The 25000-nt window shown below is 41.6% G+C and overlaps 1 protein-coding gene and 1 non-coding gene across 2 annotated transcripts in view; one reads left to right on the top strand and one right to left on the bottom strand.

Moving 5' to 3' along the window:
• Positions 1–18987, top strand: part of LOC135097834 (uncharacterized) — a 127846-nt gene extending 108859 nt beyond the window's left edge. Inside the window, exon 8 of the mRNA XM_063999905.1 lies at positions 18443–18987. Within this exon, the coding sequence (XP_063855975.1) occupies positions 18443–18549 (107 nt within the window). The 3' untranslated portion in view covers positions 18550–18987. The remainder of the gene's footprint in view (positions 1–18442) is intronic.
• Positions 18988–24833: 5846 nt separating this feature from the next.
• Trnac-gca (transfer RNA cysteine (anticodon GCA)) lies at positions 24834–24905 on the bottom strand. The gene has a single exon. It is a non-coding gene; the product is annotated as a tRNA-Cys (tRNA).
• Positions 24906–25000: the final 95 nt, after the last annotated feature.

Raw genomic sequence — 25000 nt, 5'->3', positions numbered from 1 at the left:
TCCTTTTCTTCTACTATCAGCTTACTAATCCTAGGTCAGGTCACCTCGTGAGGACCGCAAGGTCTGTTGTGGCTTTTTTTATGTAATTCTATGTAATTCAGTTAAATCAGTAACTAAACTAGTCCAAACACAATCCAACTTAACCTAACCAAACCTAACCTCACCTCACCAGCAAGTCTTAGCCTCACCTAACCCAACCTAACCACACTTAACCCAACCTAATCAAACCTAACCTTACCCAACCAAACCAAACCAAACAAACTCTCCTAACCAAACACCTCCAACCAAACCAGAGACGGTGTGGACAGAAACAGTGTGTGTGGATTATTACCAATTTCACAGGTAGTGTACGTCTCTCTCTCTCTCTCTCTCTCTCTCTCTCTCTCTCTCTCTCTCTCTCTCTCTCTCTCTCTCTCCTTCCCCTTCAGTTTGCATGATTTAAGTATTGTTAGGATTTTTTTAGAAATTTGCTTAGTTTCCCCTTGAAAAAAAAAAACGAGGGAGAAAAATAAGAGTAAATGTTAGTGTGTGTGTGTGTGTGTGTGTGTGTGTGTGTGATGATTGCTTAATTGAGGGCTGGTATATATATATATATATATATATATATATATATATATATATATATATATATATATATATATATATATATATATATATATATATATATATATATATATATATATATATATATATATATATATATAAAGAACTTGAATTAAGAAGAGAATAATATTACGTGACATAAAATGAGTAAACAAATCTTCTACTAATTTACAACAAAAAAAAAAGATATACACAGGAGGAAAACGGAACACGAGGAACACTAAGAAAATGTGTCCCTTTTCAGGGTAAACTTGGCAAGTAACATGACACACACACACACACACACACACACACACACACACACACACACACACACACACACACACACACACACACACACACACACACACACACACACACACACACACACACACACACACACACACACACACACACACACACACACACACACACACACACACACACACACACACACACACACACACACACACATTTTTTTTTTTATATAGGAAGGACACTGGCCAAGGGGAACAAAAATCCAATAAAAAAAAAAAATGCCCACTGAAATGCCAGTCTCATAAAAGGGTCAAAGCAATGGTCATGAAATGATGAATAAGTGTCTTGAAACCTCCCTCCTGAAGGAATTCAAGTCATAGGAAGGTGGAAATACAGAAGCAGGCAGGGAGTTCCAGAGTTTACCAGAGAAAGGGATGAATGATTGAGAATACTGGTTAACTCTTGCGTTAGAGAGGTGGACAGAATATATATATATATATATATATATATATATATATATATATATATATATATATATATATATATATATATATATATATATATATATATATATATATATATATATATATATATATATATATATATATATATATATATATATATATATATATATATATATATATATATATATATATATATATATATATATATATATATATATATATATATATATATATATATATATAGACACACACACACACACACACACACACACACACACACACACACACACACACACACACACACACACACACCGATTAACCTTCCCTTTCTTCCACTCTTCAAGATTACAGGTAAGGAGGGAAGGGGAGCGGAATGAAAGAATCCTCCTTTTCCTCCTCCTTCTCCTCTTCCTCTTTCCTCTCCTCCACCTCCTCCTCCTCCTCCTCCTCCTCCTTCTCCTCCTCTTCCTCCCCCTCCTCCTCCTCCTCCTCCTCCTCCATGTATTTTCTTCAAGTAGTTTAGCATTGATATGTAATAGTATATTGTATTTCTTTATTGTAGCTCGACATGTCTCCTGTTTTTTTTTTTTTTCCTTCTTATTATGTATTCCTAAATATTCCTCCTCTGGTTTTATTCTAATTAATATATCTACTAGTATTTTCTTAGTAGTTATACTTAATAATAAAGTATTTGTTTTCTTGATTATTTGGGTTAATTTCATTTCTTGGGCTAGAGGGAGAGAGAGAGAGAGAGAGAGAGAGAGAGAGAGAGAGAGAGAGAGAGAGAGAGAGAGAGAGAGAGAGAGAGAGTACAGCAGCCCTCCAAATTTCACTGTACAAAGAATGGTAACACCCCTTTAAGTGTGTAACATGTAGACCTTCTGCCTACTTATACCCCTTAACACACACACACACACACACACACACACACACACACACAGGCCTCTCTCGATTATGCATTAACTTAAAAGGAGATGAAGAACTAACTGGCTCAATAGCGGTGAGGCTTCTGGTCTTAACTGAGCGTCATTATCCTCAAGAAGTCAGGAATGGAGTGGCGGTTGTTTTCTTTCAGCCCAGGGAGGTGTGGGGGAGGTGGGGGGGAGATTAGGGATGAGCTGACCAACGGCCTGGGGGATTTCGTTATCATACGTTCTCTCTCTCTCTCTCTCTCTCTCTCTCTCTCTCTCTCTCTCTCTCTCTCTCTCTCTCTCTCTCTCTCTCTCTCTCTCCATCTTATCTCCAGGTCACAAAGACACACATCTTTCTCCTCACATCCTCTCCCTCTCTCCCGCCTCCACTCTCCCCCGCCGTGGCTGGGAGCATTAGCCACTCACCTTTCCTCCGGAGGGGGCGGGGCTGGGGAGAGGAGGGGTGGAGAGGCAGGGAGACAACGGCAAGTAAGTGGGAGGAAAGGAAACAAGATTTGGTATCAAGATGCAAGCAGGAGAGGTCTTTGTTGTGGCGAGTGGAGGGTGTGAGGGGGAGGGGAGAAGGGAAGTAAGGGTTTGGAAGGAGTTAAGGGGAGTCCAACAAGGGATTTAGGGTGCTGAGGGCATCTGGTGTTTTGGGAACGATTGTAGTGGCTCGGGTGTTTAGAGTTTAAGGGTTTTGAGAAGGGTTTAAGGGTTTAGGATAAGTGTGTTGGATTTTTAGAGAGGTTTAGATGTGGGCTGTTTTACTGTCTACTACTACTACTACTACTACTACTACTACTACTACTACTTTATTACCATCACTACTACCATCCCCAGTTTGAGTTTCACGCACACTTTCACTCACGTTATGGAGGACAAATAACATGTAAACCTTCTTCACAGTCTTAATTTAACAACAGCACCAACAACAACAACAAAAACACCAAACAACAAACAAACAAGCAAACGAACGAACGAACGGCAAACACGCATCAAGTTCCACAAGTCCAAGAGCCCAAAATTTCGATTAATTTTTTGTCTTTTCCTAAATTTTCATTCCGACATTCGCCGCCCCCGTCGCCGCCACCGCCGCCGCCGCCGCCGCCGCCGCCGCCGCCACCACCACCGCCACCACCACCACCTAGGTAGGTTTATTTTAACAAAATTTATCTTTGTTTATTCGGTGACTTGGGTGGTCGTGGTTGTGGTGGTGGAGGTAAGAGTGACATGGGATGCGTTGTGATAAGTAGGGGAGAGAGAGAGAGAGAGAGAGAGAGAGAGAGAGAGAGAGAGAGAGAGAGAGAGAGAGAGAGAGAGAAATTACCTCCCTTTACCTCCCTTTCCATTTTCTCTGCAACCCCTCCTTTCACTACATTTACTTCCCTCCCTCCCTCCCTCCTTCCCTCCCTCCCAGCAAGGCCAGAGAGGCACAGATCGCGGTCACCTTTCATTAAACTTTCTTTCTCACCTCTCAAGTATTTTTTTTCCTTCCCTCTATTCTATTTGACTTGGCGGAGGAAGCTTGAAAGACTGGAGACTTTAGAGAGTTAGGTAATATGTATTGTTGTTGTTATTACTGTTGTTACTGGTGGTGGTGATGGTGGTGGGTGTGGTGGTGATGGTGGTAGTAATATAATATAAATCTCAATCCATCGACTCTTTTCCGTTTTTTAGCGTATTTTTTTTTTTTCCTGCGTTTCATTCACGTTTTCATCCTTGTATTGTCTTATCTTTTTACTTTTATTTTCTCAATTATTTATTTTTCTTTTACTATTCACATAATACAAATCTCCAGCGTTCAGCTCCTTTTCCATCTTTAAGTGTATTTTCCCTACGTTTGATTCACGTCTCTTAATTTCCCTGTTGTCCCTTCTATCTTCCGTGCTATTTCTTCATGATTATCTGTTTACATTACGTAAATCTGCATCTTTTACCTCCTTTCCATCTTGTAATGCATTTTCCCGCTGTTCATTCACGTCTCTCTGTTATTTCCTCTCTCCCAATCTTTATAACTTCCTCTTCTCACCTCCACTCCTGCCCCTCCACCGTTGTTCCGCCTCCACCCCTTCATCTGCTTCCACCACGAGGTTTTTACTTACTCTCTTCTACCGCTTGCTCTCCTCCCTCCCTTCCATCACTTATCCTAATTCTTTCTACTTTTTTTTCTTTGCCTTTTCCTTTCATTTCGTCTACTCGTTTGGATGACATTTTATTTTCTTTTTTCCTTTGCTTTGTATTCTCTCTCTCTCTCTCTCTCTCTCTCTCTCTCTCTCTCTCTCTCTCTCTCTCTCTCTCTCTCTCTCTCTCTCTGTTTTATAATCTTCTATTCGTATTTTTCCCGTGATTGATGTTTTCTTCATTTTGTCTTTGTTTTTCCTCTTTTCTTCCTTCCTTCCTTCCTTCCTTCCTTCCTTCCTTGTTCCTCCCAGGCTCTCATCACTACTCAATGGAAATGCACAGCCTGCTATGTTTCCTAGTGATGAAAAAATATTACAGCAAAAAGAGAGAGCGGTATTTATTAAGGCCATATGTTGCTGACAGAGAGAGAGAGAGAGAGAGAGAGAGAGAGAGAGAGAGAGAGAGAGAGAGAGAGAGAGAGAGAGAGAGAGAGAGATTTTTTATCTTTTGTAATTTTGTATTTTGTATCTTGTTTGAATTAAGATTTTTTTCTTTTTAATCACTAAACTGACTGTGTGTGTGTGTGTGTGTGTGTGTGTGTGTGTGTTTTAGGGTACCGAGTTCACGAGACTTCCAACACTTCAATTTTCTACTCCACCACACACACACACACACAGTAGCAAGTTGGAGGTGTCCCCGAGGCACCACGGAGAGCCCTTCACTCCAGCAGGGGAGCGTGTTACCACTGCTGTGGGAATGAGGTGGCCGGGAAACACGCTGGCTACTGCATGGGGTTGTGTCACAATTGGTAGTGCTGGACAAATGCCAGTTAGCATTGCACTTTCTACTACTATAACCCTCTACATGTTTTGGCTTTTAGTACTTGATAAAAAGTTTTCTTAGTCTCTATCATTCATTCCCTGCTTTCCCTCTGTCCCTCTTCTCTATTTTTCTCCTTGTATCCTTCTCATCGCTCTCTCACTTTGCCATTCTCGTGCTTTTCTCTTTCCTCATGTTTTTTTTTTTTTTCCTCCTCCTCCTCCTCCTCCTCCTGAAGTGGCTGTTCAGGAACCCGTCTTGACTCGGGAGCTGTGGTTTGCGCATGCGCAGTGTTGCCTAGTAACGCGTTCCTGGCAACGCAGTTTTGCCACCTCAATCTGACGATAGCTGTACACAACTAACGATAATCATGGCTGAATACAGTGATGCTTCTGTTGTCAAGGCTCTAACAATAAGTGATATTGATAAAATGATAAATGCCCAGCTAAAACAAGCCTTGTCTGCTCTCATAAATGAACCAAGAGATGAGGAGCCATCAAACAGAATCCTTCTGGAAGAGCTTCGAAGCCTCAGAGTAGCAGTAGCAGAGGTGGCATCACTGAATCAAGAGAAGTTCAGACTCTGACTGACAAATTCAGAACTGCTTTTGACATGATCCATCAACAACAGCGATTCCTAGAGTCATTAGATGCTAAGGAAAGACAACGGAGTCTCATCATAACAGGCCCACCAGAGGACAGAGATGATCTTGGTGCAACTGACTATGAGAAAGTAATGAATGTGATGAACGCGGTAAGCCCTACCGAAGCAGTTGATTGAACTGGATGGATTGTGAGGCGACTGGCACAACAGAATGAAAGGAAAATGACACCGATTCTCGTCACTGTTGGCGACCAAAATCAAAGAGACAGGATACTTCATGCAGCCAAAAATTTACGGAACGTTGGAGCACAGATGTCGCGAGTGTACATTAAAAAGGACGTCCACCTTGCAATCAGTAGAGAAACTGCTCGTCTGCAGAAGAGGGAGCGAGAAGAGCGAGAGAAAGCTGAGAATGCCGGAGTAAATATCACTTACGATTGGAAGAACCGCGTGCTGCCAAGAGATGGCGTCATTATCGACAGCTTCACTCCTCGTGTTTTTTGTGTGCAAGCAGAGAGGTGAAGCTTTGTTGGTGGAATATTGCTGCTCTCAAAGACAAGTTACAAGAGCCAAGTATACTGAAGTTTATTCTGGACTTTGACATCGTTTGGATTCTTGAAGCCACAAAATATTTCAACGTACAAGTACCGGGACTTAGTGTGTGCCGAAATGTGTCAAGAAGTGGACGCAATAGAGGAGTGGTGATGCTTGGCCAGGATGCACTGATGCACAGTGTGAAGCAAGTTGACGTGGATGCTGAGGACCAGATATGCCACGGTGGTTTTGTGATGCATTCCAGAACTGAAGTTAGGAGGCGTATATATACCTCCAGATGCCTCCCCTTATTGTCATGATGCTCAGTGCGGAGTACTGACGCAGCACACTGTGGATGCCGGCACCACTGTCGTCATGGGCGATTTCAACGCAACTGTAAGGAGGCAGGACACAGGCAGGTAAACACACATACATACATACATACATACACAGTTGCCACTTCAAAATAACATAACATTACTAAGAATATATTTGGCAACAATGTACAGTATTCATGCCATCGCCTTCCCCACCACTAGTACTACTACTACTACTACTACAATAAGTGTTAGTACAAATATATGAACATACATGCATACACACTTATAGAGGAGGAGAAGGAAGAGGAGGAGGAGGAGGAGGAGGGAGAGGGAGAGGGAGAGGGAGAGGGAGAGAGAGAGAGAGAGAGAGAGAGAGAGAGAGAGAGAGAGAGAGAGAGAGAGAGAGAGAGAGAGAGAGAGAGAGAGAGAGAAATGTTAGCAGCCCAATAATAATGAAAATAGTAATAATAAATAATATTTAATTAAAATATATATATATATATATATATATATATATATATATATATATATATATATATATATATATATATATATATATATATATATATATATATATATATATATATATATATATATATATATATATATATATATATATATATATATATATATATATATATATATATATATATATATATATATATATATATATATATATATTCAATTTTTGCTACACCCTGTAAATAATATTAATCCTATTATTATTATTATTATTATTATTATTATTATTATTATTATTATTATTATTATTATCATTATTATTATTATTATTATTATTATAATTATTACTATTATTATTATTATTATTATTATTATTATTATTATTATTATTATTATTATTATTATTATCATTATTATTATTATTATTATTATTATTATTATTATTATTATAATTATTAATGTTATTATCATTACTTTTATGATTAGTAGTAGTAGTAGTAGTAGTAGCAGTAGTAGTAGTAGCAGTAGTAGTAGTAGCAGTAGTAGTAGTAGTAGTAGTAGTAGTAGTAGTAGTAGTAGTAGCAGTAGTAGTAGTAGTAGTAGTAGTAGCAGTAGTAGTAGTAGTAGTAGCGGTAGTAGTAGTAGTAGTAGTGTTATTATTATCATAATTATTGTCATTATTATTACTTTTATGAGTAATAGTAGTAGTAGTAAACAAACTTACACACACACGCAAACACACACACACACACACACGAGCCTGGAGAAGATCAGGTCACACAGGCTTAGGTCAGGTCACCACTGACTGTTTCATAAAGCCACAGTGATGGTTAGCAAGGTTCTCAAAAGTGTTTCTCCTGTCACTAGTGCAGAAATGTTGTTAATCTGTCACTACAACCTTAAAAAAAATTAAAAACCCTTACAACTTCAACTAGAACCTTTTAAACGAACGTTTCTCCTGTCAGTAATGCAGAAATGTTGTTAATCTGTCACTACAACCTAAAAAAAAAATAAAAAAAAAAACTTAGTTTCAACTAGTCTTTTAAAAGTGTTTCTCCTATCAGTAATGCAGATGTTGTTAATCTGTCACTTAAACCCTAAAAACACCCTTAAAAAACCTTACATCTTCGATTAGAGTTTTCCTCCTGTCAGTAATGCAGAAACATTGTTAATCTGTTACTGGAACCTTAAAAACATCCTTAAAAACCCGCATCATTTCAACTAGAGCCTTTTAAAAGAGGGTTTCTCCTGTCAGTAATAAAGAAATGTTGTTAATCTGTCACTAGAGTCTTAAAAACACCCTTAAAAACCCTTACAACTTCAACTAGAGTCTTTTAGAGCATTCCTCCTATTTCTCCTTCAAGTTCACCTACAATCCCTCCCCCCCCCTCTCTCTCTCTCTCTCTCTCTCTCTCTCTCTCTCTCTCTCTCTCTCTCTCTCTCTCTCTCTCTCTCTCTCTCTCTCGACCTCTCGACCTAAATTGTGTTTTTCCGCAGTTTTACCTTAAAGACTCGCTTGATTTCGATGCAAGCGAGCTGGATGGCTGTGTCGAAATCCATGCCTTCTGCCGCCTTGCTTTCATCCTCCAGGTAGTCACTCTTAACCTGGAAATAGTCATAATAGTAGTAGTAATAGGGATAGTATAGATCACTCTCCCTGAAAAATAAAGGCGAGGTTTGCTTTGGGAGTACAGGGGTCTTAACCCTTTACTGTCGAAGAGGACAAATATGTCCCTCTTGGAATACATGGTTTTAACTCTGCGGATGTCAAGTATCAGAGTTCGCTCGCCAGTCAGGACATACAAGTCCCGTTTCAGCTTTCGATCGGCACCTTTGTTTACACTGGAATGGTTGCCGCTTCTCAGTTGAACCAGGACACTGAGAGCAGGTGGATGCGTGCCGGAGGTTGCGCAAAGCAGCCAGTTTCACTGCATCCTGGATGTATCTCCAGGTAAAGTACAATTATGACAAAATTTGCTGTGATAAACTCACACCTAAGGATCATATTTACATCACAAAAATCCTCATATCACCCTTTGCCAAACATTTGTAGTGCTTGTTTAAAGGTGACATTTGTGTCCTATTAGGCAAATGAATACTATTATGTAAATGAGCAATATTTTCGTCTTTGTTATGCTACCGATATATTTTTGCAATGACATGCAAATAGTTTTGTTACATATTAAACTTGGTTTGATTTACACTATAACACCATAGATGTGTAATGAATTAAAAACAATGAGTGACAAGTAAATATTCTTGCAGGACCCTCTCGTTGCTGCAGTACTACTGCATTCTGCGGACAAAATAAAAGTTCAAACACCACCGAAAGGCTGGTGGAAACATTGTTAGCTGCCAGTGATGCCGAAGTTAGCGGGGATGAGTGTTATGAAGTGGATGAAGGAAATCAAATAAAATCTGCATTTTGTTGACAACACGACACTAGACAAAACTGACAAAATATGCAAGGTGAGACCTCTAGTTAACCACCTACAGGAGAAGTTTTCACAAATCTCCACGACAGAAAACCTGTGTGTAGATGAGCAAATGGTCCCTTCCAAGGTCAGTCATGTATGACAGCATTGTGAAGAGAATAAGGAAGTGAAAGGAGGATATGAAGAGAGAGGTAAACATTCAAGAAAAAAAAAAAACTCATAAATGGGGTTATAAGATATTTGTGTTGGCAGACAGCATGGGTGTGGTGTATGAATTTATGTCTTACACTAGAAAAATGCAAGTTGTTGGCAAGCCTTATGTTCCAGGTCTCAAACCAATCTCGAATGCAGTCCGCATCTTGCTGAAAGTATACCGAGCATGAATAATCACAGACTATACTTTGACAGTTGATTCACATCTGTGCCCCTCATTGCACATTCAGCCTCGAGGGGAATATGGTGTTCTGGCACAGTGCAGGCAAGGAGGCTAGAAGGTTTGACGTTCAAGTCAGACAGACAACTTGCAGCTCAAGGTACAGGTTGTCATGATGAATGGGAAACGAAAACTGGGGACACAAAAATTTCAGGTGTCAAGTGGATGGATACCAAGTCAGTGTGTCTTGTATCATCATTTACAACATCATGGCCAACAGAGAAATGTTCCAGGCACGACAAGAACACTAAAGACAGAGTTGAAACCCCCACGCCCAATATTGTAGCAGATTGTAACAAACATATGGGAGGTGTTGATTTGTGTGACCAATTACTTGCTTACAACCTTCAAAGCAAAGAAATACTATCAGAGGCTTGTATTTCACTTACTTGACATGACTGTGGTAAACTGTTGGTTACAGTACAGACGATCAGCAACTGCTGTGGAAGTGAGTCCCTTCTCGTAAGCAAAATAGTCTCTGTGAGTTCAAGCTAAGACTATCGAGGTCCCTGATGTGTGGTGGAAAGATGTGACAAGAAAAAGAGGAAGACCTTCAAATGCTGTGGACAGTGCCTTTGCTCAGAAGAGGAAAACTGGGAGAACCACCAAGAAAATTTCAGAAAAAGACGCACGGCAAGACAATGTTGGGCATTTCCCTGCTTTCAGTGCAAATAGGGGCACATGCAAGTTGCCAGGCTGTAAGGGAAAAGTACAAATGTATTGTATGTAATGCAAAGTTCACCTGTGCTGTGATGCAAGAAGGAACTGCTTCTATGATTTCCATGCAACATGAGGCGGCACACAAGGATTGTGCTAAATAAAAAAAAAAAAAGGAACAATTCTTCGAAGTCAATTTATGGAATTTTTTTTTCTTTTCATTAATCAGAGATGAGATATTATCACATGAATGTTCAGTACAAACATGAGAAGTCATTCACATATATATATATTTTTTTCTTTCATGTAAGGTTTAAAAGTTTAAGAAATCCTAAACTCATTGGTAGTACTATTGAGAACATGAATTTGTCATACGCCTTAATGGACATTTATGTCCCTTTTTATGGATTTTATTTGTAATTGAATAAATGAATAAAACGCGCCTGTATGCTTATTTTTGCCTTAAGAGAAGAAGGATAATGAAATGAAAGATTTTTTTTTTTTACAGCTGGAAAATATTTCAGACAGTAAAGGGTTAAAACTACTGCCATTACCATCTACCATTACCATTACCATTATTACTATTATTATTACTATCACTACTACTGCTACCATCACAGTACAGTATTGAGTCACAAGTACTAATTGTGTAAAAAGCATTGATAAGGATTTAAACAGTGTTGTGAAGAGAATAAGGAAGTGAAAGGAGGATATGAAGAGAGAGGTAAACATCATACGTCTGGCAGCGTATCTCAGTGATGGGTAGAGTGGCCAGCTCTCTCTCTCCCTCTCTCTCTCTCTCTCTCTCTCTCTCTCTCTCTCTCTCTCTCTCTCTACAAGCTTATCACTGAGGGGATAACTGGTGCAAATAGTTATCAAGGCTTCAAAATGCAAATGTAAGAAATAATATGATTTAGTAGATAATGAATGAGTGAAAGAGTTTGCTACTGACTCACAGGTGGAAAAGGAAATTATTAAAGCCAAAGATGAGCTACAAAAAATACTGAGGAATAAAACATTAGAGGAAGAAATAATTAGAGGGAGAAATGAACATGATAGTGATGCTGAATGCAATAAAATGAGAAAATACTTGGAAAAAAATAAGAATTAGGGGAAAAATTAATATGATAGTGAAGATGAATGCAATAAAATGAGAAAAATACTAGGAAAAAATTAAGAATTAGAGAAAAAAATTGAGGAGAAATTAATATGATAGTGATGTTGACTGCAATAAAATGAGAAAAATACTAGGAAAAAAATTAAGAATTAGAGGAAAAATAAACAAGGTATCACTAGAACTAAATGAAAAAGAAAATGTTGAGGAAAAATGAAGAATCAGAAAAAGAAACAATTAGAAAAATAATAATATGATAGTGATGATGACTGCAATAAAATGAGAAAAATACTAGGAAAAAATGAAAAATTAGAGGAAAAATTTAAAATGATAGTGAAGATGAATGCTATAAAATGAGAAAAATACTAGGAAAAAATTAAAAAAACAAAGAATTAGAAGAAAAAATGAACATATAAGTGGAGCTGAACGCAGAAAAGAAAAATACTGATGAAAAGTGAAGACTTAGAGAAAGAAATTAACATAATAGTGAAATTGAATCCAATAAAATTAGAAAAATAATAGGGAAAAAATGAAGAATTAGAGGAAAAAATGACATATAAGTGGAATTGAATGAAAAAAAAACGCTGATGAAAAATGAAGAATTAGAGAAAGAAAGAAGGCAAAAATCTAAGAAGTCTTCAAGGATACAAAAATGAATGGGAAAATTTTTAAACAAGAGGAAAATAATTAGAGAAAAATACTTTGTTTTGAATGATTAACCAAGTGGAGTCCCTTAAGGTGATTTATAGCTACAAAATGGCCCTGTTATGTTTGCTGATGACCCCAAGATTGAAATAACCACAAAACGTCAATAGTGACCTTCAGACGCGCTGGGTGACCTTGATGAGCTGAGCCAGTGTAATGACAGACACAACAAGTTACAGGCAGAATGAGGATATAAATTAGGAAATAAAAAAGGGATTGATTTTGAGAAAAAAAAATTAGTGTAACAGGAAATAACAAGTGGAAATAACATTAATAACAATGATGACAAAGACAACAGCTGACGCCATGACGTATAATTGACGGAAAAGGGAAACATTGACTCGTTTAATGCGTACTTAAGTGTGCAGATTTCCTTATCCTAAAGCAGTCTTTCCTGCTCGATATCACACAAATTCTTGATGACTATTTAGGAATGTAAAATTAACAAAATTTGTTCATGTAACCATTTGTAAAAAAAAAACGTGAAATCACAAGGTAAGCAATTATCCTTAACAAGCGAATAGTCATTCACAAAAAGCAGGGGAACAGCCAATGAATGTCACTGCTTCGGAATATGTTGCCATGTGTCATTCTAGCCAATCATACTTTTTTGTCTTAATTTGGAAATTACATTTTAAGTATCATTGTCACTATTAGGATTCATTAATTTGTAAAGCGACTGGATAATGTGCATCTTATAGTGAGTGGGTTTCATCCAAAGAAAGTTCTCGTAAGATGGTTTGCGTGTTAATTGTACTCGAGATTTCGGAACAGTGAAGCGAGACAAGACAAGTTCAGGAGAGGAGGGAGTCAGGACAGGCAGGGAGGCTCAGTTCGTGAGCAGCTGTGGTGAGGGGTGGACTTGCTAGCTCTTCTGTGGCTCACTTTCCCTCTGTTGTCTTATTTTCTTAATTTTCCTTTTCTATTTTTTTCTTAGTTTCCTCCGTCTACCGATTCTTATTTTTCCATTTTACTAGTTTCTTACTCATTGTATTACATCCGCTTCGTCCTCCCCCCACTTCCGTCACGGCCATGCGCTTCTCAACATAGCCCCGCCCCCGTCCCCAGTCTGGTGAGTTTTGGTGAATTTTAAGCCTCGTATTCGAGACTGAGTGGAATTTGCCGTGTAGTGGCAACTATATGCACAAGAAATGTAAATGGAGTTTGAGAAACAAAAGTTAAGGATATTACGTAACAAGGAAACAAGATGTTAGGTAAGTGAATGATCGTTAGAACTTAATCATGCATGGAAGTAGGCGTTGATAATTGTTAATTGGTGGTGTAGCTGATGAAGACAACTTTTGGGTAAGGTTTGTGGTGGTCCGTTTATGTACTAAGAGCAGCTGGTGGTGACATGTCTGGGTGCAGGCTGAGGTGGAGGCGGGACTCGGAAGAGCCTGTGGGGGATGAGGAATCAGCGGTTTGTTACGTGGGTCGTTCAGTGGTTTGTAACCAAAAATATCTCCAATAACTTTGCATCTTCTTCTTTCCCTCATCTATTTTTAACCAGATGGCACCACTGCTATCACATCTATTTCTAAAGCTGAACTCTTCGCTCAAACCTTTGCTAAAAACCCTACCTTGGACGATTCTGGGCTTGTTCCTCCCTCTCCTCCACCCTCTGACTACTTCATGCCACCTATTAAAATTCTTCGCAATGATATTTTCCATGCCCTCGCTGGCCTAAACCCTCGGAAGGCTTATGGACCTGATGGGGTCTCTCCTATTGTTCTCCGAAACTGTGCCTCCGTGCTTGCACCTTGCCTAGTCAAACTCTTTCAGCTCTGTCTGTCAACATCTACCTTTCCTTCTTGCTGGAAGTTTGCCTACATTCAACCTGTTCCTAAAAAGGGTGACCGCTCTAATCCCTCAAATTACCGTCCTATTGCTTTAATTTCCTGCTTATCTAAAGTTTTTGAATCTATCCTCAACAGGAAGATTCTTAAACATCTATCACTTCACAACCTTCTATCTGATCGCCAGTATGGGTTCAGTCAAGGCCGCTCTATTGGTGATCTGGCTTTCCTTACTGAGTCTTGGTCATCCTCTTTTAGAGATTTTGGTGAAACTTTTGCTGTTGCCTTGGACATATCAAAAGCTTTTGATAGAGTCTGGCACAAAGCTTTGATTTCCAAACTACCCTCCTACGGCTTTTATCCTTCTCCCTGTAACTTCATCTCAAGTTTCCTTTCTGACCGTTCTATTGCTGCTGTGGTAGACGGTCACTGTTCTCCTAAATCTATTAACAGTGGTGTTCCTCAGGGTTCTGTCCTATCACCCACTCTCGTCTTATTATTCATTAATGATCATCTAAACCAAACTTCTTGTCCTATCCACTCCTACGCTGATGACACCACCCTGCACTTTTCCACGTCTTTTCATAGACGTCCAACCCTTCAGGAGATAAACAGTTCACGCAGGGAAGCCACAGAACGCTTGACTTGATCTTTCTAAAATTTCTCATAGGGGCAAAGCAAACTTGGTATTGTTCAATGCCTCAAAAACTCAATTCCTCCATCTATCAACTCGACACAACCTTCCAGACAACTATACCCTCTTCTTCAATGACTCAACTGTCCCCCTCTTCTACACTGAACATCCTTCCTTCTACACTGAACATCCTAGACTTGGAGAGAATGAGTTGAGGCAGGTGCAAGAATACAAGTACTTAGGGATGTGGATGAGTCCCAGTGGGTGTGCAAAGGCAAAGAATGAAAAGATAAGTATGGTAAACCAGTGGGTAGGTCGATTGGGAAGCGTGGCAAGGATGAGAGCAAGTAGTATGATGTGTTGAGAGAAGTGTGGAAGAGTGTGGCTGTGCCATCTATAATGTATGGTATGGATGTGATTGCATTTAAGGAAAGTGAAATTGATAAATTAGAAGTGGGCCAGAATAGGTGCACTCAGTGCAAGGATGGCACTGAGTGCACCGAGGTGCACAGCAGTTGAAGCCTTGAGAGGTGATATGGAATGGAGCACCTTTAGGGAAAGACTCACAAAAGCCACACTTAGGTACAAGATTAGGCTTGAGAGAATGGATGATGCAAGAATAGCAAGGAAGGTGTACCTGTGGAATGAAAGTGGAAGCAAATGGAGGAAGAGATGCATGACAATGACAGACAGGAATGGATTGCAAGTTGTGTGGGCGATAAGAATGGCCGGGAGGAATCAAAATGAGCATGAATGGGTGGTAACAAGAGGAGGCAGAGTGGGAGCCGAATGGGATGTGAGAAAATAGAAGAATGAGATAGACAAAGAAGTGAAATGTGTGGGACTGAATGAATGGAAGAATGAGATGAAAAGAAAGAAGACCCTGGAATGGTACAAGGAGAAAGAGGCCCCGAGTTATGAAAGGTGGTATGATGGAAGCCTGGGCGGTGATCTTCTCTTCCGAGCGAGGGCACAGTGTATGGATGTGAATGCAAGGAGTTACAGATGGTCCGAGTCCCGCAGCAAAGTGTGCCAGATGTGCGACAAGGGAGAAGATAAGAGGTGGAGCATGTGGTGCTGGATTGTGTGAAGTATGCCAGAGACAGGAATGAGATGATGCAAGTGATACTGACTGAGTTAGGGCATGATAGGAATGAAAGAGTGGAGAAGACAGGAAAGGAATGGATGATGTTGTTGCTGGGACTGTGTAGAGAGGCGAATGAAAGGATGATTGAGGCGGTGAAAGAGTTTCTGGAGAGAATGTAGCGTGCCAGGTGTAGGAACAATTAGTGTACAGGATGCTGTTTGATTCTTTCCCCCCCCCCTTCTACAAGAGTTGCCAATCCAAAGGCCTGTCTTGGGAGTGATCATGAGCCACCTGTACCATCAAGATCAAGATCATCAAGATCGGTATCGAGTCTGCTTACAAAGTTGCATCGCAGAGAGTGAAAGGGGCAGCTACAATTATCCATCATCATCGGCGACACCATGGCTCTTGAGAAGGAGCTTATTTTCTAGGGCCATATGGATGATTAGTCGTCTTATTATCGGTGCTTTTGTTATTGGTGATGCAGAATCCTTGTTAACCTATCATTAGAATCATAAAAACACCCTTGAATCACCAGATAACTTCCCTTGTAGAGGATGCTTAGGGGACGCTGAGTAGGAGAGATAAGACGGAATGTTGAGGATTACGGTTCAGAATCTAAAAAAAGTAAAGCCTGTTCACGTCGACCGGCCAATTTCATCCCAAGAGGGTACATCTGGGACGTTATCAAGTTACTTCTGTCCATTACTCCTCCACGTAGGAAAATACATGGAACGCTTCATAACTATCACTTTGACTTGCATTAAAGCCTTACACTAGCAGGCAATGTGTTCCTACGATAATTTACAACTATTTTACATTCTTATGGTGCAGTCTCATAAATACTTCTGCAGCTAAGGGAGAAAAAAAATAACCTCAGATTCTCTTTCACCCTTTCTATCCATGCTGCCACGCAAATAGTTTTTATACAGCGCTGTGAATGTTAAGAGAGGATGACCAAACCAGCTGTAGCACGATGAAGAAATTGCAGTCATGCTTAATAGTCGTTAGAACAGAAATATAAGATTAGTGAACCAACAAGAAGTCACCAGGCCTACATGTGACAGTCCTTGAACAAGACATACCAAGTAACTATCATGCCCCCTCCCACTGTAATTAGCGCCTTCACTCAGTCTTAAGTCCTCTCATCTGCTGATAATCCCCCTAAACAAACCCTGGTAGCTGATGGATTGTAAGCAGATAAGAGGCCTTGGGAGAGAGATAAGGCTTGGCACATACGGAGGAAGGGCGAGAAAGAAGTTACTCAAGTATTGTGCGTGAGTCTTCTCCTTTCGCCGTTTCCCTAGAGAGAGGGTTTAGCGCCATGCACGAGTCTCCCCTATTTGTTTGTCTCTTGCATATTCCTTTTTCACTTCCATTCTTTCCAGTTCCCCCGCATTTCCATCCCTTTATCTCACTCTCTATCTTCCTTTCGATCTTCTTCGCTCAACTGGTTTTCTTCAAGTTCTTTATATCGGTTCCTGGTCTTCTCTTCATACTACGTGGCTAAACCATCTTACTATCATATATATATATATATATATATATATATATATATATATATATATATATATATATATATATATATATATATATATATATATATATATATATATATATAGGCACCTATTTGAAGCTACACGGGTTTTTTAAGTGTTTTAAAATTCTACCTAACAAGAGTTTTACATTATTAACATAAGAAACACCCTTGGGAAACCGGCTAATCATCCCTGTGGCTTTTGAAAATAGTCGTGGCGAGATGGCAAAGCGTTTCAAAACATTCAAAACAGCCTCTAACCTCTTTCTCTTTATCTCTCTTTCTTTGGCCAGGAATCAGAAACGCTTTGCTCTCTCACCACTACCATTTTCCAAGGCCAAAGAGATGAATAGTCTTGTTCTTAAGAATATTTCTCCCGTTAATAATCAAGAAGTCTTCATAATCTGTGAAGAAAATCATATAGACACACTTAAAAGTCCGTGCAACTTCAACTACAGCCTTTTGAAAGTAGAGGAGGTGTAGCGTAGGAGTGTTTCAGAATATGGGCGTCTCTCCTTCACCCATAACCTCCCCAAATCAGTCCTACCACTACAGCCACTCCACTCACTCGCCGCCTCCACTCCCACGCCTGGCCAGCTCGCGCCACCCTCATTACCCACCAACCATCCACTTGTCCTCGCTCCGCCGCCTCATCGCGCTCATTACCTCGACCGTGGAGAGAGAGAGAGAGAGAGAGAGAGAGAGAGAGAGAGAATTTTATGTACTTTAGTTAATAAAAGACGAAAAAAAGGAAAGCTAATAGAAAGGAATAGAGAGAGAGAGAGAGAGAGAGAGAGAGAGAGAGAGAGAGAGAGAGAGAGAGAGAGAGAGAGAGAGAGAGAGAGAGAGAGAGAGAGAACGTGAGGTGAGAGGCAAGTCAAGGATAATGGTGGATTGAGGGAGTTTATCCAATACAATTATAATATTAAATCCAGCATTCTCATTGGCTCCTCCATTTCTCCCCCAGCCGATATCCACCAATCAGCAGCTGGCACCACGAGCCCTGCACTTGTGGCTAAGAGGAGGAAGAGAAGGAAGAGGAGGAGGAGGAACACAAATGAACACAAAGGATGAACAAACGCTATGAAACCTGTTGGTCCCTTACAAGAATGATTGCTTATGATGCATTATAATATCTAATGTAAAGTAAGAGACGTGGGATAGCAAAGGCGAAGGTTTCTCCCCACCTACCGTCGAACTGGAAGAGGAGGAGGGGTGGGAGTGGGAGGAGGAGGCAGCGGTGACATGAGAGAAAAAAAAATGCTGTGCGTTTTTATGACGAATAATGTTTTTTTAAGGGTGCTTTTATGTAGTTCCCTAGACGCCTTCACTCTTCCATTACAGCGCCACTCTTTGCCGTGTTGAACCTCCCCAACGCACTCACAGGCACGCAATTCTACTTATGAACGGAGGAGACGAAAATAGTTAATGTTTTCCTCTGCCCTCTCAACTTAATAATGTTCGAAGTGTTTCATTAGTATTGATATGAGTAAATGGTCCGATTCTAGTTATTTTATTGTATTTTATTATTTTTTTTAGCACTGTTTCATTGTGTGTGTGTTTACATAACTCACATTTCTCACAGATATATGACTTTTTTAATATAGAGTTACGACTGGCCACCTCATTCAGTACGATAAATGTAACTCTCTCTCTCTCTCTCTCTCTCTCTCTCTCTCTCTCTCTCTCTCTCTCTCTCTCTCTCTCTCTCTCTCTCTCTCTCTCTCTCTCTCTCTCTCTCTCTCTCTCTTTTAATATAGAGTTACGACTGGCCACCTCATTCAGTACGATAAATGTAACTCTCTCTCTCTCTCTCTCTCTCTCTCTCTCTCTCTCTCTCTCTCTCTCTCTCTCTCTCTCTCTCTCTCTCTCTCTCTCTCTCTCTCTCTCTCTCTTTGCACAGAAATGGCCACCAATAGACCCGTTCTTACTGATCAAATTTTTTTTCCCCTCTCCTCTCCACACAAACTTTCCCTCACCACCACCACCATCAGCACTACCACCACTACAGTCCATTCCACGGCAGCAATCGTGAGTCAGTGCCCCTCCACATCTCCACAAAGGTAATGAATGAATATTGACTGGATAAAACTGAAGACTAAATTAAAGTGAAATCCAGGTACAGTAAAACATAATGGTGATTATTGTGAGTAATGTAAAAAAGTAAGAAAATAAGGAAGGAAGAAAGGAGGCAAGAAAGAAAGGAAGGAAGGAAGAAAGAAAGGAAGGAAGGAAGGAAGGAAGGAAGGAAGAAAAACGAAATAATAAAAGAAAAAACGATAGAACGAAAGAAAAGATAGATAGATAGATAGACATAGATACACAGGTAGATAGACATAGATAAATAAATATGTAGATAGAAAGATATATAGACAGCCGAACACACACACACACACACACACACACACACACACACACACAGATAAATAGACAAAATATGGAAATCACTCAACAAAAAGACGCTTAAAACGAAGAAAAGTAACTACCAGGAGGCTGCGATGACTCAATGAAGCCAAACTGAAAATCCCCAGAAGGACAAACGTGCATCGAGTCATGAAGTGAACCAGAATCAAAGGAAAGAAAATGGAATGAAGGAAAAAGCCAATGACAGTAAATTTATACACTACATTCCCTTAACACTTGCCTATCTATCTTCCTAACAGCCTACTTACAGTACCTGCCTGCCTATCTCACAAATTTATACACCCCCCGCATCTGCCTAAATGCTTACCCGAGCCACCTACCCACCTGTTCATCTACGAGAGGGACTAATTGACTGACTAATTAATCAGGTTGGGCGTTACGCAAAGAAGAAGTTGCAGGTGGATCTTAAAACGTAAAGGAAATTGTATCTGTACTGTTCGGTGAAGAAAATAAACCGTATTTGTGAATTTTTGGTAAAGGAAAGAAAATGGATCGTGTTTTTTTTTTTTTTTTAAGGTAATAGGTGAAAATTATATATGTATTTCTTATAAACGAAGAAAAGTGTACATGTAATTTTTTTTTTTTTATAAAGGAAGTAAGGAAGGAAACTGAATCTTTTAAGAGAGGGAAGAAGTCACCCATCATTTTTAAGTAACAGGTAATAAAACAAGCTGATAATAAAAAAGAATATAAAAAAAGCGCCTCGACTTTTTTGGTACCTGTATTTGTTCTCTCATCTGAAAATACACATGCTGTCCTACATTTTTTTTTAAGAACTTATCGAAATGAAATACTGCAAAACTACACATATGAGCAGGGAACGGAATGGTGCATGATTAATAAACATTGCACTTTTTAATTAAATAAAACCAATCATTTGTTTATTAAATGTGCATAGAAATGTGAAGCAATTATCAATGCACAGCCAGATACACACGCAGCTTGACACAGTTAGACGAGCAGACAGACACATTAATAAACAGATACACAGGCATACATACAAATGGACACACACACACGTAGACTGAGAAGTTGGCAGACAGACTGGTAGACAGGTAGACACACACACACACACACACACACACACAGACAGACAAGCAGGTAAACAGACAAAAAGACAGACAAGTAGACAGAGACAGAAAGACAGGTACACACAGACAAACAAGTAAGCAAACAGGTAAACAGGACAACGAGACAGACAAACACGAGAGACAGGCAGAGAGAAATCTGATTACTCAAATACAAAGAAATAAGTCTATGAAGGGAAATATGCAATTAAGATTTCAAAATTAGGAGAAAGGAAATAAATGAGAGAGAGAGAGAGAGAGAGAGAGAGAGAGAGAGAGAGAGAGAGAGAGAGAGAGAGAGAGAGAGAGAGAGAGAACCTTGCCCAGACTCACCTTCCCTCTTCTTGTTTTCACTCCCTTACCTGAAAAAAAATAACCCACATTAATATACACTAAATACGAAAGCACAGACAAACACACAGACAAACGAACAGACAGACAGAGAGACCTTGACTACCTCAGAGACTTCATTCAGACATATATGAAAAGAGCAGGTGTGTGGTGTTCAGGTGTGCTGACCTACTGAGGTGTGTGTGGAGGCGGGGAGGTACACGCGACCAAGAGGGAGATTAGAGACAGATTGAATAATGCGTGTTGGTAGGTGTGTGTGTGTGTATTGGTGAGGCAATTCTGACTTTTCACTTATGTTCTTTTCTTTTTCTTTTTTTGCATTTTTAACATCTTTTTACACTTACGGCTTTTCTCATTTCCTGCTTCCTTGCCTTGCTTTATTTTGCGCACTTGCCACCTTTCTTTTCTTTCCTTTTGGTGTATGAGAGAGAGAGAGAGAGAGAGAGAGAGAGAGAGAGAGAGAGAGAGAGAGAGAGAGAGAGAGAGAGAGAGAGAATGAATGAATGAAAAGGGAGGAAAAAAGAATGGGTAATAGGAGAAGGGAGAGAGAAAGCATACGAGGGAACGGAAGAAAGGAAACACTGAGATGATGAATTGATGCTCGATACACGGAAAGGCCGCAAGGAAAGAGTCTGCCATTACTCTCTCTCTCTCTCTCTCTCTCTCTCTCTCTCTCTCTCTCTCTCTCTCTCTCTCTCTCTCTCTCTCTCCAACTTTTTTATGTTTTTACTTTTTATCCTTGCATTTCAGCCTCCTTTCAATCCCATGCACGGCATGGAGCGGAGCCAGGTTCACCTCTGCTGTAGCGAGGATGTTCCAGCTCCCACCGGTCTTGAATAAATCCATAGTCAACTTGTGATACGCGTGCATCCCGGCAGCTTGGAGTTGAGTGAGGCGGCTGAGCCAATGAGCTGCTTGATGTGAGGCGGAGCTCAGCCAATCACAAAACATTTGCATAGTTTGATAATTACAATTTTTGTACCGAGGGTGCAGGGGGTTCAGAGGGTCTGTTAGGACCAGCCAAAGTCTAGAGACATGTCTCCCAAAACTTCACGAATGGCTGAGGAAGAGGCAGACGAAGACACTCGGGGCTGCCGCGGCTGCTTCGGGTGGTTCTTCAGGCTGTTCAAGAGGAAGAAGCGCGGGCGCCGCTCGAAGCACAAGGATCCCGAGTCATCCTTGGTGCCCTTGGCCAGTAATACAGCGCTCTTGGAAAATAGCGAAGAAGAAAATGAAAACGACATGACCGTCGCGGAGATTAATGAAGTAAAAGTCATAGAAGAAGAAAACGGCGCCGCGGTGGCTGCCGAGGATGTGGGGGAGGCGCGGCAGGCAGAGCTGGATGAGGTGGAGGTGGCGGAGGAGCAGGAAGAGCAGGAGCCCAAGGTTGTCAAGACCTGGGCTGAGGAAGTGGACGAGGCGGAGGAGAAGGGCCTGGACGTGTTCGCCCCGGAGATCAGCTGCCTCCCCCACGTTGCAGCGATTCACAGCGATACAGAAGCCTCAACAGAAAATGAGGCCACTGCAGCTGCAGCGACTGAGGCCTCAGTCGCTGCCTCAGTCGCTACAGCTGCAGCTGAAGCGACTAAAATTACGATGAGCGTCACGCAGAGGCGCAGGGCCCGCCGCAAGGCCCTGGCTGCTCGGAAAGCCTCGGCAGAAAGCGAGGCTGCCTCACTAGAAAATGAGGCTCCTGCGGCAGTGGCCGCCGAGACCACGCCGCCCGCTGACAGCACCGAGCAGCCCCAGGCATCCGAAGGGACGCCCGTTTGGCCCGCACCCTCAGTGGGGGTGCATGGGAGCGACGGGCCTCCCTTCGTGCCTGAGGCTCCTACGGTTGCAGCGACTACAAGCGCTGCAGGGCGGCGCAGGGCCCGTCGCAAGGCTTTAGCCGCGCGGGTGAAGAGCGAGGCACGGCTCGCCGCGAGCACGGAAGAACCGCCGGCCCCCGACAGGACGCCCGTCTGGCCCTCGCCCTCCGTGCGGGTGTCTGGGAGCGACGGGCGTCCCTCGGTAACCACGTGGGAGGAGGCCGCGTACGGCGCCTTCCACGCGCAACGACAGCGTCCAGCAGGACGGGGCTCGGCCGCGAGCATTCAGAAGCCGCCGGCACCCGACAGGACGCCCGTCTGGCCCTCGCCCTCCGTGCGGGTGTTTGGGAGCGACGGGCGCCCCTTGGTGACCACGTGGGAGGAGGCTGCGTACGGCGCCTTCCACGCGCAGCGGCATTATTGAGGCCCGTGTCGAGGAGGGCAGGGCTCGAACTGAGCGTCCGCACTTAACTGTTAATTGAGAGAGAGAGAGAGAGAGAGAGAGAGAGAGAGAGAGAAAAGAGGACGGGAGGACAACTCACCGAAGACTCGTTCATTCCGCCAATCGTTTTAGTCAATGGCTTCTTGAATCTTTTGGCGGCTCAGCGGAGCTGCGTTAGCGTTTTGTCGTGCAGCGCTCTTCCTTCTTGTCCCTACGTTCCCCGAGTCCCACTAACAGCAGGGAAGTAACAGGCTATTTAAAGACATAAAAACTGACTCTCCATGACTCGATGAGGTATCAGTTCCGTTTGTTTCTCTTGGAATTTGGTTCTCTCTCTAAATCAAAAGGCATCAGATTCTCGCTGCTCATTCCTTCCTCCCGACACTCTAAATTATGGCTCTATCTATCTCTATCATCATCATCATCATTGTTGTTATTATCAATACTATTACTACTACCACTACTACTACTACTACTACTATTACTACAACTACTACTACTACCACTACACATTTCTGGCTTGTGATTCAGTGTTGTTGAGATTTGTTGGTTCTCCAGCAGCATATCCTCCCCTGGCTGCACAACACAGGCAGTCAATGAAGACAGGTGGAGGTGCGTGATCCACTACTAATCCCTCTATTTGACCAATCCGGTGTCTTGAGGCTCCATTTCTATAACAAGTCATCACGCTAACCCCTCTCTCTCCTCCCACATCCCATGACAACCCATCACGCAGCTAACCCCCATCCTATAAGTCATCCCCCCACATCCCACAAGTCATCACCCAGCTAACCCCTTCCCCCCACATCCCACGACAAGTCATCACCCAGTTAGCCCCTCTCCCCCACATCCACACAACAGAAGCAGCACGTCAGCTGTGTGTGGATATCTTTGCGGTGCATATAAAGAACTGAAGAGGTTGCCTCATCAAACTTAACACACAGTATTCACAAACATTTCTCTTGAGAAACCATGAAAGCTGTTCCTTTCATCTCTTTACCTTCACACAGACTGTTCAGGCAGAGAGGCAGGGCGGGGCGGGGCGGGCAGGATTTATCTGGATCTGGATCGAGGTTCTGCTCCCGCAAAAGGAACGGGTCACCACAGAGCCTCGCTGGCTCGCTGCTCGCCAGCACGGCCTCTAGGCAGCAAGGAATGTAGTATAGCTCCTACGGCATCTTATTACAGCACTCTTGTCACGTCACAGAAGCACCAGCTTCACGAGAAGGCTTGTTGTTTCAAAATGCCAAAAGTTGTGATCGCAGGGGGTGCCCGGGTTTCAACCGGGGACCTCTCGATCTGCAGTCGAATGCTCTACCACTGAGCTACACCCCCTTGACAGCACAAGTCCCGTGTCACTGTTAAGAACAGGTGTTGTTCAACACAAGACACCTGTGACTCGCAGCTTTCACACCGGCCACCTTGACGCG

The sequence above is a fragment of the Scylla paramamosain genome, unplaced genomic scaffold (assembly GCF_035594125.1).
Source record: "Scylla paramamosain isolate STU-SP2022 unplaced genomic scaffold, ASM3559412v1 Contig33, whole genome shotgun sequence".
Lineage (NCBI taxonomy): Eukaryota > Metazoa > Arthropoda > Malacostraca > Decapoda > Portunidae > Scylla > Scylla paramamosain.
The sequence above is the reverse complement of the archived record's forward strand: the minus strand, read 5'-3'. Positions and strand labels throughout refer to the sequence as shown.